General features: G+C 43.6%; 2 protein-coding genes across 2 annotated transcripts in view; one reads left to right on the top strand and one right to left on the bottom strand.

Annotated features, from left to right (window-relative positions):
- The first annotated feature begins 97 nt into the window (after window positions 1-97).
- LOC120951009 (uncharacterized) overlaps window positions 98-19138 on the top strand; it is a 104493-nt gene continuing 85452 nt past the window's right edge. Inside the window, exon 1 of the mRNA XM_040369473.2 lies at window positions 98-661. The gene's annotated coding sequence lies outside the window, so the exon portion shown is untranslated. The remainder of the gene's footprint in view (window positions 662-19138) is intronic.
- On the bottom strand, window positions 13260-15479 carry LOC120951012 (UDP-glycosyltransferase UGT5-like). Its single transcript, XM_040369480.2, has 5 exons — window positions 15184-15479; window positions 15022-15109; window positions 14748-14943; window positions 13774-14622; window positions 13260-13703 (listed from the first exon to the last, which is right to left on the bottom strand). The coding sequence occupies exons 1-5, from the start codon at window positions 15358-15360 to the stop codon at window positions 13361-13363; spliced, it is 1653 nt and encodes a 550-aa protein (XP_040225414.2). The 5' UTR covers window positions 15361-15479; the 3' UTR covers window positions 13260-13360.

Raw genomic sequence — 19138 nt, 5'->3', positions numbered from 1 at the left:
AGCGCTCCCAGTGTGTTTTTCGCCCAACCTTTCTATCTCTCTCACACCCGGTTCGCCCGATTCGCCCGCTTACTGGGGTGGAACGATTTTCCGGCAGCAGGAAAATTGTAAACAGCTAAATTTTCCTCCGTACCTGCACGCATGCGAACCCCCGTCACGGGCGTGTAGTTTGTCTTCATTTCGATTCTTTCCCATTTGTTCCTTTCTCGGTGTGTCTCGCGTTTTCGTGTTTTGTGATTGCCTGCTGTACGTGTTGGGCATGGCGTGAACAATTAGAATCAATACAAGCTGGCACTTGGAAAGTGGTCAAACGCTTTTCCACCTACCGACCACTTGGTTCGTTTCTGCGAAGCAACGACATCGCTTTTGCTGCAGGCAGCGCAGCATACCGGTATTGTGTGAAGCAAAAGAGTGTCGCGAGTGGTGAATGGAAAGTGAAAAAATAAACACGCGCCCAGGACAAAGCAAGCAGCAAGCGAAAGTTTGTGCGTTTTTAGTGCATTCGAAGCTGCCAACAGGATACCCCTTCGCCCCCGGTTCGGATTCTTAAGACGTGCAGCATGATTGGCGAAGAGTAAGACAGCGTACAGCAGGGAGCGATCGCTGTGTCCTGTTTCCTTCCACTGGCGTTCGAAGGAATTTATCGATCCGAGTCGCGCAGGTATGTGAATGTAGCCGAAAATGTAGTATTCTTTGCTTCCCGAGCCATTCCTCTGGGCAAACTCGCATTTGTTTATGCAATGCAATAGTGTACGGGGATGTTTTCAATTAGGGAAATATTTAAAAAAAATTCAACGAATGGTTTAGGTAACATTAAAAAACGCAAGTAACAAAATCATGTTTGCCAAAATATTTCAATTAAATGTTTTTTTTGTATGTTTGTTGTAAACAACTTCCTCCACACAGCTTAAAGAAACTCTAAGTATCGGTTTTACTGCTCCTTACTAAAAATACTCAAAATAAACCATAAAAACACACCATAATACACTCGCGATAGCACCATTTCCGCTCCCGGGAGTGCCTTACGGCAAACGCTGCTTTACGGCACCGGAAACCACACGTACCCCGCACGAAATCGAAAAACGCTTTTGTTCTGCTTCGGGGAGTTGTTTTTTTGCACACTCTGTACATCCGAAGATTTCTTTACCACAGGCTGCTGCTGGCAGCTCATAAAACATACTTTTTATGACAAAATTATGAAACGCGCACGCACCACAAAACCGCAACCAGTACCAGCTTCTTCGCACCGGCTGCAAGAAGTTTAGGTCGGTTAATTACTAAATTTTCCCAGCACGTGACAACCGGGGCTTTTGTCGTGCCCGGTCGTGCTTAGTAGGCTGGCGAGCAGCATCATCCCCGCGGTGACGAGTCGATCGAAAGCGAAAGCGGCAACGGAAGCTAAGCACCGCGCTCTGGTGGCACGGATAAAGCGAGCTCATCGATGTGTGCCATCCAAGCAATCGAGACTAGTTGTTTCCTAGTGCGGCAGTAAGGCAGTGAACCGGTGAACCAGTTTTGTTTTCCCTCCCGCTGTTCCACTGTTTTTACTGGCGATTGTTTTTACTTAAGCGCACTATCAGCTCGGCTCGACCACCCGATGGGAAGGGCCAAATTAAACTCCATCTCATCTCACAAAGCTCATTACACCTTAATTGCTGTGTGCGGCTGCATCTAATCAACTATCATCGCAGCAACTGGTGGTGCATTGATAGGTCATCAATTGGTTTGATTAAAATCTTACAAGATACTCCAGTGCTTCCCTCTGTTTTCTTTCTCCCTCTTTACCACCCATGGATGGAATGCAAATGGAACCCCCAACAGCCTTTGTCACACTGGTCGCTGGTAAGACGTTGCTAGTTTTTCCGATGCATTTTTGGTTTCTACACAAACGCGCATTCACGCACGCACCGTCCCGCGTGGCCAGCACTTCGTGAAGCCAGCACGTGAAAGACATTACGAAGTGCGTATATTTTAATGTTCTAACGGAGGTTTTCACACAGCCGCCGTCGTCGCAGCATTGGCACGTGCCTCCCCCGTTCGTGGGGGAGTGGTACGATAGATGAACGTTCCATTTTTTACACACACTCGTTTTGCTTCCACCTCCGTATGCTAAAGCTCCGTTACGTTTTTGAGCTAGTAAGATTTTGTTTCTTTCCTTCTTTTTCTCGTTGTTTCACCATCTAATCGATCGGATGTTTACTCGCGACCCTAACCATGAAAAATGGAGGATGTTTATTTTGTGTTTCGTTGGTCGTTTGCGCTGTTGGCACACGTCCGTCTGTTCGATTGCAGTTGTTCGCTGAGTTTTACACACGAGTAGTAGTAGTAATGTGACGGGCAGCAAGTACTATAGCTGTATTGAGATTTAATCAACATGGTTGTAATGCGAGTTTGGCCGGATAATGAAACACATGCAACTTTATTGGCGTATGGAAACATTTGAACGGGTGGAGTGGGTTTTTTTGTACTGAATTAAGCTTTTTTTCTTTCTTTTTTGGCACCACAATCGTTGCTGCCCTTAGACTGCTCGTGCCAAGGGTTTAATAGCAATATTGTTTTGATCTTAAGCACTTATTGTTCAAACTACCGTGCCTTATTGTTTTGACCCAGAAAAGTATTGCCAGACTTATGAGGGAAGAAATTGCCAGTATGGAAACAACAAGGGAAAATGTACATCGAATTATAAGAATTCAACGAGGGTTAGTTGAGAAAATATACTACAAGGTTCATTTGTAGAAGATAATAACTTATATAATGTACATTTAAGTGGATTTTTTTGTAAGGGGTTTTCGTCAATTTCATTAAACTTTTAGATTAATATCTTTTTAAGCATAATACTGGCTTAAACATAGCCTTGTTCTGGTCTGTTTAATTTCATTTTGCATATTAACTATGTGCTTATTCCAATCTTGTCTAGGCTATCCTGTTTAAGAAGCATATATTTTTTTCTGATTTATCTGTTTCTTGATCTCGGAACCAAGGGAATAATTTGGACAGAAATCGTGTAGCAATTTTTTTCTGAAAACTACATGCATTTACTTCATTTTGTCATGTAGTTCCAATAACAAAAAAAACCTATTATCTGTTGTTATTAGTCTTGTTCATCTAATGATTTAATACTCATTTAATATTGTCCCAAAATAGTTCGATAAATGATATTTACTAGAGGCATTGCTAACTCACAAACAGACTTAGAGCATTGGATGAAAAACTTGATGAACACTGTAAAAAATCGGTCGCTTTAGACACAAGTCAACTAAGTTCGTATTGAATAGGGTAGCTTGAACTCCCGATTGAATTGCTTTGTATGATTTCCGTAAAAAATTAACTGGATCAGTACAGTTTTTTAGCATTTTTTTAAAATAATTGTAACAGCTTACCGTTTTTTTTTAAATTTTATTACAATAACTTTATTTCCGCGATATTTACAATTAATGTAAAATAATTTAACATGTTAACACCGTTATCGTTATTTTCAATGTTCTCTTAGCCTAGCTAATATTTCTCTCATAACTGTGGGAATTTTGATAAAACTGTGGTTTTTGAAATCCGTTTATCAATCTTTTTCTTTTTCCATCCAAGGAGCTGAAATTTCAGCCTGTCAGTGGAACAGTTACTATCATGCGAGTTCTATCCATGTGACAGTTACGGTCCTCCATATTATTTTGATTTCATTTTCTCTGTTTGAAATTAATTGTAATACTTTTATTAAACTTAAAAATTCGATGAAAATAATGTTTAACCTTTCTTTACACAATATTCATCCTGCAGCAAAACAAAAATTCAATCCTTCATGAGCAAACCTGGTCGCGCAAACGACGAATCGGGATTTGTTTATATATTTTTTGGGCTGAAATAATCTAAACTGAAATAACAAGGCTTCAGGGGTTTGTCTATTTATAATAAGAACAAATGCACTCACACTTCCACTGTTCAAACACAAAACATTCTTCATTGAACATGCAGCATCGAATATAAACTATCCTTAAACTCCAACGGCTCAAGTCAAAATAATTCTTCATTGAACGCTCCCATGTAGGTCCATATTTTGCAACCATTTTGTGCTGACGCAAATATTTACAGCTTCTAGAACAAACCGCACCATGCTTGTCTCCTAATTGTAAGCTAACACCACTGCATCGGAATCGGCGGACGAAGATCTGCTTTAAATTGGCTTAATTCAATGCATTTACCGTCCCGAACCACTGGAAACCGCTAGCTCCGTTGTTCCGCATTCACTATCACCCGCATCTAATCGCATTTTCCAACGGCTCAGATCTGAAATGGGCACAACAGGCTTACGCTGTGCCCATTCTTCAACTCCCGCCTGATGCTGGTGGACAAGCAAACGAATTTTGCATAGGCTTTGGTATGGTTTGTCCATTGGAATGCACTCGCGCTGGACCAGCGATGCCCGCAGTAGCACTATGCAACGAGAAAGACACCAAGCCATCGCGACCGTTGCAGATTTAACTGCCCATAAAACATATCAAACGTACAAACAAACGATGCTCATGTCTGCCATCAAGTCTCGTACTGGCAATGCTGCCGGTAGTCCTCCCCGGGAATGCAAACGGATCCCGCAGGAAGGAGTACCAAACCGAATGACGTGCAGTTTTATTAGGTGAGAGTTGGTCTACTTCGACTCAACTGCGAACTCCATCTAGGGTCCCAGGCCGTACGAACCCGAAAGCAGCAATAGAGACATTTCGATACTTCGGACACAGCAGGAAGTCCGAAGCACCACCGAAACTAACAGCTGTATTTTTTCCAAACTGTGATGCACTCCATTTTTCCTGAACCTGTTCGGGCCTTGGTTCAACAGCGGCTTTGCGGTATATCACGTTTCCGCTCCCGCGGTGAGGTTTTAGAACTCCACGCCCGAATGACCTACATAAAATTTCCAATGCTTTTCAAACGTGTGAAGTGATCGACCTGCCGATCGGTTGTCGTCACCAGTGCATTTAGGCAACATGAGCCGAAGAAACCTCATAAAGTCGTCTTTTTTCCCCAGATGCGCGTAACTACGATAGGATGTTTGTGCTGCGATGTTAGTTTAGGGAGCTAAATTTAACAAAATATCGCAGGAAATCTCCCCTTTTGCGCAATGCTATTTCAAGCAATTGACTCCATTTCGTAATTTTTGCCTCGAAAACGATACACTATGTTTATCATTTGCAGAAGAGATCTTTGTAGATCTACCCATTATTCTGATAAAATTACACTTATGCACGAGATCAAACACTCACTGTTTATACTTCGTTAGCGTGTGCAACCCTTTCGGTTGTGCAAACACAATACGCTCCGAGCGGCACACAATGTGAAGTAAGTTATCCTTCTTGCTAGACCCGGAAGTACAAACGGCACAGCACACGGCACGTAACGTCATTCCGATGCCGGGCGTACGGATGCACCTGCACCCCGAGGTTGGGATAATTCCTTCCTGTTTACTTTCCCGAACGCAACGCTAATGCTGGCAATAACTGGTATCCCACAAGGAGGGTTGGCTTTACTTCTGGGACGGCAGAAGTGAGCGGCACCTTACGACGCCGGTAGCACAGGACCAAACGGTAACGGTTATGATGCTTCCATAACGTACGCCCAGTTGTTATGGAATTGTACCCCCAACACAGTGCCGGTTGCGCAGAGACCACCGCCACCGCCTCTCGGAAAGGTGATGCTAATGGGAAGTTGTTTACGATTGTTCGACTGCCGCCGGTACGGCGGTAACTGAACAGCAGTCAAATCTGAGATGCATATGCAAATGTTACGCGAGAGAGCACTAACCGTACCGTAATATTAACACATTTGCTTTTGTGAGATCGGAAAGCAAGGACGGTTCCGGGACAATGTTCCTGGAAATAGTGGAATTGTTGATTTTTGATTGTCAAGTTTGTACCTTGCACAGCTTCCCCGGATCGGTACGCCACAACTGGCAAAATTGAAGCTCAAACTAAACTCTCTACTGGCAAATCGATTGTTTCGAAATTCAGCTTTGGTTGTGCCTGAAGGCGGAGCCCTCTTTACATTAGTGGCCCATAAATCGATCATAAATAGTGCATCTTTGCCATCCTAACGGAAGCCCGTACCCGTGTCAACGTTTGTTGAGATGAAATAATTCCGAAAAAAAACCTTACACCACATATCCACTGGGTGCAGCTCAACCAGCTGTTGAGGTTCCTTGCACGATAAGTACTCATAAATTAGCACACTACTAGAAATTAACTCCTGTTAATTTTCCACTGCAGTGCCATAAATCCTCAAACAGCAGCCCATTCAAGAAGAGGGTGAGAGCGAACCAGCCCCAAAACAGCCGATGGCACTTTACCGCTGCAGAAAACTGATACGTCTCAGTATGAGGTCGGTTGGATGTACAAAAAAGCCTAATAATGCTTTACGTTTTCCTCTAGCATCGTTTGCTGAATTGCGCACTTCGGTGCCGGGTTCGTGTCAATGCTGTTTCTATTTCCTCCTGCTCTTGCCATGCCGTTTCAGTATGTCACCGGTTGCCAGTTGTCGATCGGTATTGGTACTGGAAACTGTGCAATAAAATTGATACCGACGAAGGGCGAAGAAGCGATCGGATATAGTTTTTCTATCCTTTCGAGAAGGATCGCGTCCTATCGCACCGGTGGTAATTTGATACATTTATGGTGATTTTATTACGTGTTTTTGCTGTTGCTTTTTTCGTTGGCTGTTCACATTCACATAGATCTTTTCATCTTTTATCTTTTAAGTTGTATTTCATTTAATGTTACAAAAGGATCGCATACTCTGCTTAAGAAACAAAATATTATATAAAAACAAAGGAGTGTTATTACATGTTACATGCGTTATTAAAACAAAAATAACAACGGCTTAAAAAAGGATAAAGATTTAATTTATCGCCAAACGCCACGGACCGTCCTTCTGACAGTTTGATCTTCGAAACGACAAATATTATCCTTTCATATTTCTTTCCCACTTGTACTCTCCACTGAAGCCATTCGTCTCAAGAGCACTTCTGTCGGTCGGTGCTACTGCTACTGAGCGTTCGTTTCATCCAAAGGCAACTAGCACACCGGTCCCAAAGATACCTTTTACTGATTCCTTTCCCGATGACAGAAGCTCTAAGCGCATCACCACACGACCACGACCCCGCATGTGTACTGGCTGAGAGGTGGTGAAGAGTAAAAAAAGCAGCATGAAATAAACGTTTTACAGTAAAGAGAAGGAAACATAAAAAAACAATCCAACCACGCTGAGGTAAACTTGTCCTGTGCAAATGGCGCTTCCTGGAGCGTCTAGAAAGCGCAGCGCAGGACACACCGCCTAAACGGACAGGTACGGCCGACCCAAGCAGAGCAAATAACGGATCCGTTCCAAAATGATACCTTCTACAGCGCACCAAAAAAAGGTGCATGTTTGAGGGTTTTTGATTCTCCCTTACCTGGGATTCACCGGAATCGATTCACAGCACAGCCAACAACGGTGCGTCCCTAGCACCGGTGGTGCGGCTAATCGAGAAATTCAGCTGAAAAAAAAAACAGGAACCCAGGATGAACGGGGATGAATTTTCGAATCGTTTCTCTGTTTCCTTTGAACGGCTATCTGTCTCTGTGCGCATGTGTGTGTGTGTGTGTGTGTGTATTTCTGTGTGTTCCTGCCAGCAGCACCCGAAAACGGAGAGCCATCACATCATCACACACATTCGACAAACAACCGTTTGTATACGAACCAGATCAAAAAAGCCTGGCAGGACACCAAAGCATTCAGCAAAGGAAGAAGAAAAAAATACGGCTCCGGGGGGTGATAAGCGCACATTGTTTGTATTTGCTATCTGTTTACGGTTTCTCCTAGTCAAAGGTTAACGACAGGTTGAGCAGGCTGAAAGGTACCGACATCCGGTAGGTCCGAGTCCGAAAGCAACACCCCCAACCCGGAAGTTCCGTTCGATCGCAACAGGACTAGCAAAGTTTGCTGTATGTATGCAGGACAGCGAGGATGTCGGATCGATCATTTTGCATGAATGAATGTATGGGCAAGCAGGTTGAGGTAGGATAAATGAACCTATAGCGGTGTAAGCAGTGACCGAAATGGTTTGTATCGAATGTGAAGTATAAACCCGGACAATATTTCCAAATTTTAACATTTGATGTTTTAAAATCCCATTGATGTTTCAAAACGTACACTGTTCAACATTGTTGAAGGTTTCTATATGTATAATTTTAATCTATTAAACCATCTAACATAACAGAGTGCTCTAAGACTTTTACTTTAAACCATGATTCGGCTTCTATTCGATTCAGCTTGAGATTCAAGATTTGGCACTTATTTTAAAAAAATTATGTAACAAAATTATTTTTATTGTTAATTGTTATTTTATGCACGGAGAACTGTTTTAGAGATATCTTAAGCTTACAGGGTTTATTACTTGATACCGCGTTTGTGATATGCTATGCGAAAGTTGTTTTAAGCATGATGACGTTCTGAATACTACTTGTCCGCTTGTCCTGTCAGTTGCTGCAGTTGCATTCAACGTTGCTTCTCATGCGAAATCAAGTAAAAAACCCTGTAAGTCTAGATACGAATGTACCACATTGTACGATTGTATACGTTAGTACCCTCGTACCAGCTTTGTAATATCAAGTGATACAATTGTGCTATCATCTGCGACGGTTGTCATATACATGAAAATTTTGTCTTTTCATCTAAAGCGGTTGTGTTATAATATGCAACGCTTGTCATAATAGTTGATACTTTTGTGCTATCAAATGAAAACCCCTGTACGTGGTTTGTGTCAATGGTCGCTTAAACCCATTGATTATAATATAAATTACACAATCCTAGCAATTAGCCTACATTTACTTTTATATTTAAGCCTCTACATTAAGGTGTACGTAGAGTAAGGACAATAAGTTCTTTTTTCTAATTTACCGTAACAAAGATGTTTAGTGCACTTTAACCATTTTTGATACGTTTGTCCAGCATATAATTGGCTATTTTTGCTTCTTTTTCTCATTTGTCTACAATCGGCTGAACCATTGTGCCATGGATAAGGGTGTTAAATATCTTTTCATGTTTTTTAATATGATGCTAGAATATATAAGGAATGATTTATACATTTTTGCAACACTTTGTGGGCCGTTTTTCACAATCGTCTAATTTATCAGACCGTAAATAAAATTACCCTTCGATTCACACTCTTAGATTAAGCCATTGCTCACTCACTCTCACCACCGATAGAAGAACCACTAGCGCGCTGCCACACAAGCGCATTACTTGCACCGAGGCACGGTTCTGTATGGAAGCAAAGGGAGCTAAATCAGCTGCCAAGAGTCACCATTTATTAGTCCCTCACCGGCGCACCACCACGCGTTTATTTTTTACCCTTGCATCCCTAGTCTCATCTCCCGTCGAAGATCGATCGACCCGCATAAGCGGTCGTTTTTATCGCTTTTAACCGGCCCCGGCTAGGCCATGCATTCCTTATCAACCGTCTGCATCTCGAGCGATCGTGGCGCAGCGTGTATACGATGCGTTCTGTGCTCGGTCGTGGAAAGTATTCGGCTGGTGGAGTGAAGCGGAGTTAAATCACTTCTTAACATTTCCATTTGCCGGGGTCAGAAATTTTAATATCCGGCAAATAGATGACGGTACCAACCGCCGATTGGTTGCACATTAATTTTCATCTTTTTTGTCATTCGGTTTTAAACACTTTCTTCTTGGTCGTTGGACATTTGTCTGCACAACACGAGAAGGTAAACCATGGGTTATTTTGTTTCACTTCTTTGTACAGATTGAACTTTTTTCTTGTAGGCAATGGGTAAACATTTAGCGCTTCCACGTTAGCGTCCAACTACCCGCGGCAGTGCATCTTATCGATACCTTTCTAAATCTCCCAGCACGTGCATATTTATTGCGCAGCTTAATGTCTGTCAAGAATTCACCAATCTCCCACCTCTCGCCAAGATGCAGCCAAGTCACGATCCGGTCCACCGGCTAACGAATACTTACGCAATAAGTCAGCTGTCGGGGCGCAAAGGAAGCCGCCGAATCGTACGCTGACGCAACCGTTTGCCACCTAACCGGGCTAACCGGGAGAGGTGTTTATTTTGGAAATGAATATGTACGCTTGTTTGATTATTTGTTCGTCGATTTGGGGTGGTTTTTACTCCCGCTCTCGCTCTCCTCCTATTCAATACCTTCATTGCATCACTGCCACGCAACGTTCTCGCGTGATCTTGCGTGTTTCGTTCACGAGTGTTTAAAACAAATATGTCGATATTGAATCGACAGGCATCAAACGGGTACCGGCTTATAAAATCTTCACCCTGCAGTAAAATTCTGGTCTCTGAAGAGGAGAGCGTAGAACGGGGGAGTTAGATAACTAGACTCGTTGCCCAATATTATTTCCACCTTATACGTTCATGTACGGGAAGTTTATTTCATGAACACGAACAGGGTAGAAGCAACTGAAAATCGCTACGACGATTTGGTTCGATTTCGTCACTAACCTACAATGCAGGAAGCGATCAATCGACGCTTCCACATGCATGGTTTGATTTTCTCGACTTTTTCATTCTTGCTCAACTGAATCGTTGTTTGGTGGTTGTTAGATTGGATGCAGACAACGAACGGCTGACATTTTCTTCCGGAGCTTCCTGTCACTGGATATGATACTGGATATGGTACTGGAGCAGTTGAAACAAACTCACAACGATTCTGGGATTTCTATATCGGTCTCGTTCAACGAAAGTACCCCTGTTAGTTTTAGAACCACATTTTTGGAAAAATTGCTTCAGGATATACATTTTTTTCCTCTTGTGGAAGTTTTCTGGTGTGTTGCAATTAACAAGGGTGAATGCATGAGAAAGATTTGGAAAAAAATGTAATACCGCTTTTTCTCTCCATGACCTTGAGGCATCACCCTTCAGTGCTAACCTTCAGCAAAAGGGTTTCGCTTTGTTGCTAACAATCCGTTAAAAGGCTTATTTTATCGTCATTAATAAACCTTTTCGTAGGTATGATACAGTATGATAAATGCGCTCGTATTGTAAGGGGTAATATTGTTCAAAATCAGAGCTGGATTATTGTTTCTTGATTTGATTTTATTTATTTCACTTCTAAATATCTCATATTTATCCAATTAGCTTTCAATGTGCAGTCTTTGTTGATCGTAAATCATTTACAGAGCCATCTCCTCAATGATTCAAATTTTATCTCGCATTTCTCACAGCTTGATTGTGGTTTTATCTATACTCTGCTGCACGGTTCATCGTACATTCAATTAAATGTACTCTTGATGCTTGTACTGCCAACAGCAAATATGTACGAAACTTAACCACAAGCTCCATTCTCTTTGATTTAAAACTTCAAACGTATATTTGCAAACGAGTATCCAATCACTAGCACCCGCAAGGCTTTCCATCATCCCATTTCTATCGGAACCGTTAGGAAGGCGAGTTCATTCCACAAATATCCTCACTCTCGTTGCACAGCACCACCATCAACAACATCAACCACATCGTGTACTGTACGCTCTGTAGGATACTCATCGTGCCAACGAAGGGCGCATAAAGGCTGGGAATTTGGCAAAGTATTAGATACGCTTCGTCGCCCGGCAGTTCGATGGTCTATTGATGCTCGGCTGGTTTGTACTTATTGTGGGCAGCAAAATGAGCCCGATTTCAGTTTGGTGCCCATCGTTGCGATTGATTGTAGAAGTTGGCTTGTAAACACATTCACAAGCCAGCGTCTAGCTAGAGCGGAGCAGTTCTCTCTTCCTATTCTTCTAATTTGCAGCACAACAATGAGAAAATCTAAATATTTACGATACCTATCGGCCTATTCTGAGATGCAGCGGCAACATCTGCCACATGCGCACGCTGCTGGAGGTTTGGTTGGCGTGTTGAGTTTGAGGACAGTGTGCATCAACCGATGTCGATCGATGTACAGCAACCAAGGGAATGGTTGTCCCGTAAATGACCTCACGCTGACTGATGCATCTATCTTTGCCACTGTGAGGGAAAATGTAGTCACAACAAGACTGGAGCGAACAAATAGGGGGAGTAGATTTGCATTTTATAGTACACAGCTCCAGCCCGCCCCACTCTGATGATGGTGTGATGTTATTTACTAGCTTTGTCAGATCATTTCTACCATCATACTCATGATGTGCATGCGCGGGCAAAACAAGAGCTCTCATGTTAGAGATGCTTGGAAAAAATCTCTCCTCACGCGATTCCATCACACGCCATAGTGCAGCGTATTGGTTTGATGCAGGGCCGCGGCGAATGCGTACCATAAACGCGGAGGGAGCGAACCATGGCCCACAACAACAACAAGCGTGTATTCCAGCGTGTATTCTACAGCCTCCCTGCGGGAAAGCGTACGTACAAAGAGTTGACGATGGAAAAATTGGCTACATTGCTGACTGTAAGCTACTTAGCAGGCCTGATCTGCTTAACAAGGAAGCAACCGAGAGTCGACCGAGCCTCGGGTTGACTTTATTTCGGTTGCCTCAGTACGGGATGGTCATTATCGTTTTCAATGCATACACTGGTGTGGTGGTGTATCGTCGTTGCTGGCCACACTCATTCGCAACGAATAACACGTGCTTCGGTATGTGGATAGTATCCTGCTTTAAGGCTCACCACCAATGACAAACAATCAACCAGAGTCCGCTTACAAATTCTTGTTATTTTTTCAAATAAAACTCCATCAACACATCGTCAGCCATGAAGGGGCCCAGTTGGCTCGTTCTATGGCGATGCGTTGATATGTTTTTCGATTTTCATATCATCGTGTATTACCGTTTTTTTTTTTGTTACACCACATACGACGATGACACTCTTGTATTCTAAGCTCATTGGCAAAGGAGCTTTGCGCCTTCAATGGCATCATTAGTCGACGAGTCGAGGTGGGTTATTTCGTGTGGTTTGGGGTCATCATTGAAAAGGTGATACGAGGGTTTTTGTTCGTAACTGATGCTCTTGGATCGATTTTTCATGTCAGACCCATTTTACTCTCATTATGGTGGGCTTATTGAGCATACATTTTTTAATGGCGGGATCAATGGTGTAATTAACTGACAGGCTTTTATGTAGGATATGTGTGTAAAGAAGAAATTATAACAGAATGAATGAGGTTGGAAGCTATTACTCTAAATGTCACATCGATTGTTACGTTCAGTGTACTTTACTTTCATGTAAAAGTTATTATTACGATTGATTTCAACATCACTTATAGTGGTGGAGGAGTACAGAACTCGTTCTAAATTGATAAAACAGTGAAATTTTTATTTCTATTTTTATACCATTTAAACAACACTACATAAGCCCAAATACTCCCATATATCCTTACCAGTCTTGGTTCCATTTCAGTTCTTTTTCTTTTGCACAGCCTTGCCCGCCATTTTCCCATTAGCTGCCGCTTTGCCTGTATTTATAGTATTCTTCAACTTTCTCTCGTGTGTCTTTCGCAATATGATCTGAATCAACGTCGCAAACAGTCCCACCGGTATCATGGTGATTAGCACCAGTATGGTGGCAACATCTACGACGTGCCGGGGCCAAAAGGATAGATACAGTGCACCACTGCGCAAATAATTAACGCCACTATCCTGCTTTAACACGTAGTCAACGTAGTAGAGGACTTTGTCCATGGGTTTAAGCGGTTGTTCTCGGAACTGTCGGGAAGCTTTTAAAGCTGCATAACGATATCTGAGCAAAAAAAAAACAATTGATTATGGGTATTTGCTCCCAAAAGATGGTTGATTTTGTTCACACTTACGTAGAGTTGTTAAGCATCTCGTTGATCGTGTGCAGCACCTGCTCCTCCGTTATGTTCTGATAGTCGAGCTTCAGACCAAAGCCAGCCTCTATCGCACGGTTTACCAGTATCTCCTGATCTCCAGCCAGCGGCAATCCAACAATCGGTTTGCCATAGTGCACCGTTTCCATCATGCTGAGCAGTCCACCGTGCGTGATGTGTAACCGCACGTTCGGATGGGCCAGTAGTTGCTGCTGCGGCATCCACGGACCAATGATCACATTGCCCGATTGATTGGGCAGAGTGGCATTTTCCCACTTCCAAATGATCAGCACCTGGCTCAGCTTGCTGAACGCGCCCACGAACGCTTCCCGCAAGCTTTCAGGGAAGTCGGCCGAGCGAATGTTCGTGCCCATGCTGAAGTAGATCACTCCATTCTTTGCCTTCTCTACCCAATTGATCACGTCCTGCGAGAAGCCCGTATTTTCCAGCTGGCGGATGTGTGCACCGCCAATCTCAATCATGTTCGGCACGAACGGACGCGCGAAGTTAATTACCGGATGGCTGTTTACCAGCACCAGGCTAACGTTGTGAATGAGATCAAGCAGCGGGGGCAGATCGCGCCGCGCAAAGTAGCGCTGGTAGACGGCTTCCTGCGACGGCAGGTACAGGTACTTGTAGTTAAACTGCTCGCAGATCGACACGAACGTGTTCCACACGCGCTGCACCAGATGCATTCGGTCGGAGTAGCCGAGCGACGGGATCGGATTGTAAGCCGGGTTGTGCGGGTTGCCCACCATCTCGTTCGTGTACTTGTTGGGGGCATCGGCGCTGTACACAACCGCCGGCACCCCGTAATGATAAGCCAACCTGTGAAATGTGGACGGCATGGCGCGATAAGATTGTGCGCGGGAGCGATTGTTCGCCGCCCATATCGATGGGGCGTCTTGAGAATGAGGGAGGGAAAAGGGTCCTTTTGCCCTTCTTTGGCTTACCCGAGTAAACTTTCACACAGCACCTGATCCAGGATTAGCAGGTCGAAGGTTTCGGTCGGATTCTTTAGCAGCTCCTGTAGCGCTGGATGGCCGAGCGTATAGTCGGCCAGTGCGGCGGTGCCATAGATGACATTGGTATTGCCATAGAAGCTCGATTTGTCACGCTTGGTAAACACATTCGCGTGGAGTCCATAATCTGTCCAGAAGCAAACGTTTTATAGCACCGAGTTTTTGATAAGACGCCGCTCCAAATGCGTTTTGCCCACCGACCTACCTTCTATGTGGCTAAACAGTCCAGTTATCCTCAGCTGTCGAATGTTCTCGTACGCATACTGCACCTCAAACGGGCTTACGATGGTTACCTGCACAGATGTACCACCAGACAAACAAACATCGTCAGTAACTATGAGTCTGTGTTTGATGCGTTCTTACTCACATTATGACCTCTGGCTGCGAGTGCCTCAAACAGCACCTGTCCAAAGAGATAGTTCGTCTTGCTGATGCTCGGAAACACGGCCAGTATCTTAGCGGCGCTGGACGTTCTGCACGTGCCGGCTAGTATGACAGCCGCCAATGCAATACAACCCAGCAGAGACCTACTTCCGACGACCATATCTACTGTCGGTTAGCGTGGAGTGCACGAGGGTATTACTCACGAGTGCGCACACTTACCGGTGTGAACGTCTGACAGACAAACAATCGTTGTCGAAGCGTTTAGCCATACTGACGTAGTCCACTCTGTTCGCCCGATAATGCGGCACGAAGAGACGCGCGCGCACGCCTTCCACTGATAGCAGCGTCTTCGATAAGGTGACCGAAAAACATCGAATTCTAACGCTCCACGTAGCTTACCAATGGTTTCCTCACTTTGGAGCAATCTGGACCGGGTTTCATTAGCCCGCATTGTCGTGTGTGTTTCCCCTCGTCTGAGACAGTACTCGCCCGGGACCTGGTTCATTCAGTACGGCAAATTAGCCATACCGGATGCTGAGGGTGCAATTTTCATCGAATTTCCTCCCACTCGTAAATGGGGGAATGAAAGCAAAAAAACATGTGCACATTTTGGCCGACCTTGAAAAAGGGATGTTTGGTGTCCCTAGGCAAAAAATCGTTCCCTCGGGCAACACCGAAAACGAAAGAACCGTTTCGGAAGCAATAGAGAGGAAAGAGAGAAGAGACAAAAATCGATATTTTTCGTACATTATGGTGAGATCGGAGTGTCGCCACCCTGGTCCTGGTGTTGATTGTAGGCAGAGTTTCCAAAACCCGAGGCCAACGTTTAAACAATCACGTTTCATCGCTCCTGCTGCCGTGCAGAGCATGCACAAGCCGCTGTCTGTTGTCATGGTAACTTGGGGTGTATCCTGCATCACTCGACATCATGTCTGTCTGGCTAGCTCTGTGTGTTCTGGCGCGCTGTTCACCGAGTCCGACGCACCAGTAAGCAAACAGTAACACACTCGTACACATATACACGCTACCCACCCTCCCCGTTCTAAATGTAATAAAGAGGAGAAACCATTTTGCAATCGTGCCGGGACAGACAGGGTGGACGTGGCGTAGTTTTGATGCCTCTTTCGCTCTCTCGGAAAGTGGCAATTTTACTGCCCCGCTATCCTGCCGGTGAATTCTCCCGACCAAAGGAATCGCATTTTGTCGCAATCATCAGCGAACAACATGAGACGGAAAACGTGGAAACTGTGCTTTTCAACAACCCGTAACTTTGTGGGATGGAAATTTGGCGTGTAGTACCGGAGGCACGTTTAGCTCAAAACCGTACGCGAACGTTTAAACATGTTGTTTTTATTGCCCCTCGCACGTTGTTTATCGAATGGTGGAAATAATATTAAAACAGATGAAAATGAAATTCATGCTCCCATGGGGTGGGGTTGGGCCTTTCCGGCGAACTGATAGAAAATTTACATTTACATCATAGCCTTTATGATGGTCTACACTTTAGAAGGCTGTTCTATTGATCCGTTTCGTAATCTCTTACATTCTATTAGTCTTTACGTTTCCTTTATGATGTTTGCAGTTGATTTTAAAGAATTTTGCATAAATAATTTGTGCTCAGTTCTATATGGCTGTTGTACTTGATTTCCTTTCGCTTAAAGGCTGTTGGGCAACATTTTCCAATGCAACAAAAATGCACAAATGCTTATTTTTCATAATTTGTAGCAGTTATATGTCTTATGTCTTAAAAGACTTATTTTATCTATAAATTTAATGTTATAATCGATCTAGAACGATGATTTCAAGTCCCGATTCTTGCTCCTTTTTGTTCCTCATATATTCGCGTTAGTTACTTTCTAGCTACAAGCTTTCAACAATAATAAAGTATCATTATGTCACCATATACGCAGATAACATCTTACTCTTAATATAAATGGACAATTGTTTCATGCATAGTTTTGCAGCATGCGTCAAAACAAAGTTTCTCCCGTCCTCAGAATAAGCTCTCCAAATTCGCTTGAGTATCGTGTTGCAACAAAACCATACCCTTGTGAATCCCAGGTGTAACCGCCTGGCGGAGAACAAACCATTGCCGTATAGTTCACAAACACTCGTCAGATGCCTTATTTGCACGACACGGCCTTTCCAAAATCCCTACGGTTTTTATTTAACCAACCTTAAGCCACCAGTGCCGGTGCAACGTCCGCTGCTGCAGTCCTGCCTAGCAAAACCCAATAATGCATCAGCTGTTGCATCCCGACTCTCATTTTACGGACTTTGAAAGCCATCTGCCATCCTACGCATTCGTCCATTCATACCACGCATTGTTCCTGTGCTTGCTCGTGCGTTTTACACGGTCGGCCTCTAACCTTCGGTCCGTTCTGTGCCCACCTGGTCAGTAAATTCGCTCTGTGGTCACCATAACAATTACAACTGCGGACAAACTTTGTCCATTCGTCAGAGGGTGTACTTGTGTCCCTAAAAACGTTGCATCCCAACGTTTGCCATGTACGTATTGCAGGATCCTTTGGTTCCTTCTGTCTTCCTCTCGACTTCTTCGGGGTGATAATTGCACAAACAATGTGAGGTTAGGGTCGCCGCACGTCTAGGATGATGGTAAACGTTCTTAATAGCGTTTCACGCCTTATTAAGCGCTTTATTATTGAACCGTAATAAATATTGGTGTTTTTTTCGTCTTAGTTCAGGATTTATTTTTTTAATTTTGGCAAACTTATTCCTCCATGCAGTGTGATTTTAATTAGATTCTTCCGGCAATACAGGTTTGCCACAAATATTTCATCACAATGCTTCCTGTCAGTAAAAGTTTTTACCATTTCAGGCATAAGTTTGCCTTCTTGTTGAGCCCGATTGTACTCGCTCACTTGAAGCAAAGTCATTCCCGGTGGACACAATTGGCCTTTCGGGAAGCAGGAAAGCAAGTCACTACTCTGGCCAACTAAGCCCTATGTGCCCGATTAGTGTTGAACCATAACCTAAACACGGCTCGATCCAAAAACTTTCTCTATCTTACATCAACCACACACACACACACTGTTAGTCCGAGAACTTCTCTTTCGGCTTCAACGAAAATAAGCCCAACTTTCCTAAGCTGCTTTTGTTCTACACGATGTTCTCCAGCGGCAGCATATTCGCATCTTCATCGGACGTTGGCTGTCGTCGTGTGTGAAGAAATAAATCTTTTATCCATCAACCAATCCCATGCAGCTTGAAAGAAGTTTGACTTAACGTTATCCCAGGGGATCACTTCATATGTTTTTATTTTGCCTCGCTTGTCTGCCCTGAGCTGCCCGTTAATATCTCGAGTTTGAGAGTTTAACTTTGCGTTTTTAGCATAATATTGATTTTTTGTGTGTATGGTACATCACTTCATTGATTTTTGTATATTCGCAACATAAGGCAATTGACAAAAATCTATCATACATTACCACGACGGAACCTCATTCGAACGCATTATTCTGGGCTTTATATTTATATTTTGAATCAATTCTACATATTGCACAAACGTTGCATGTTGTGATGCACTAAACCAAGTTCGCACTTAAAATCAATGGTTTCTGCGGCATGTGTAGTCATAAACGGTCTTGTTCTGTATACTTTGTACAAACGTACCAGTCCGAACCAGCCCGTGCACTTTTGCGCTGATTGATTTCATTCTATTTATCCTTAGGGACATACAGTTCATTCCGAACAACACAACAGGAACATGGTCTGCCTCGGTGCTGGAGCAAACTTTAGTATCATAGCATAGTAAATCCGAAACATAATAAATCTCCTGCCAGCAATTCAACATGACAGAAAATGGGATTTATTATGTACATACACAAACCGTACAAGGTGCTTCTTGATGGGCACAAGACCTTACCGAAACCATCCAGAGGCAAGAGGCGGCCCCCGTGCTGTTATTCTCATTACAAACC

This window comes from Anopheles coluzzii, chromosome 2 (assembly GCF_943734685.1).
Source record: "Anopheles coluzzii chromosome 2, AcolN3, whole genome shotgun sequence".
Lineage (NCBI taxonomy): Eukaryota > Metazoa > Arthropoda > Insecta > Diptera > Culicidae > Anopheles > Anopheles coluzzii.
This window is presented reverse-complemented; position numbering and strand designations above follow the sequence as displayed.

What these genes read in the sequence shown, in the direction of transcription:
- LOC120951012 (XM_040369480.2), bottom strand. Translation starts at nt 15,360, where the DNA reads ATGGTCGTCGGAAGTAGGTCTCTGCTGGGTTGTATTGCATTGGCGGCT. An exon ending in TCGCAGCCAGAGGTCATAAT is followed by an intron (nt 15,110 to 15,183) that starts GTGAGTAAGAAC and finishes ACATCTGTGCAG; the next exon opens with GTAACCATCGTAAGCCCGTT. An exon ending in ACTGTTTAGCCACATAGAAG is followed by an intron (nt 14,944 to 15,021) that starts GTAGGTCGGTGG and finishes GCTTCTGGACAG; the next exon opens with ATTATGGACTCCACGCGAAT.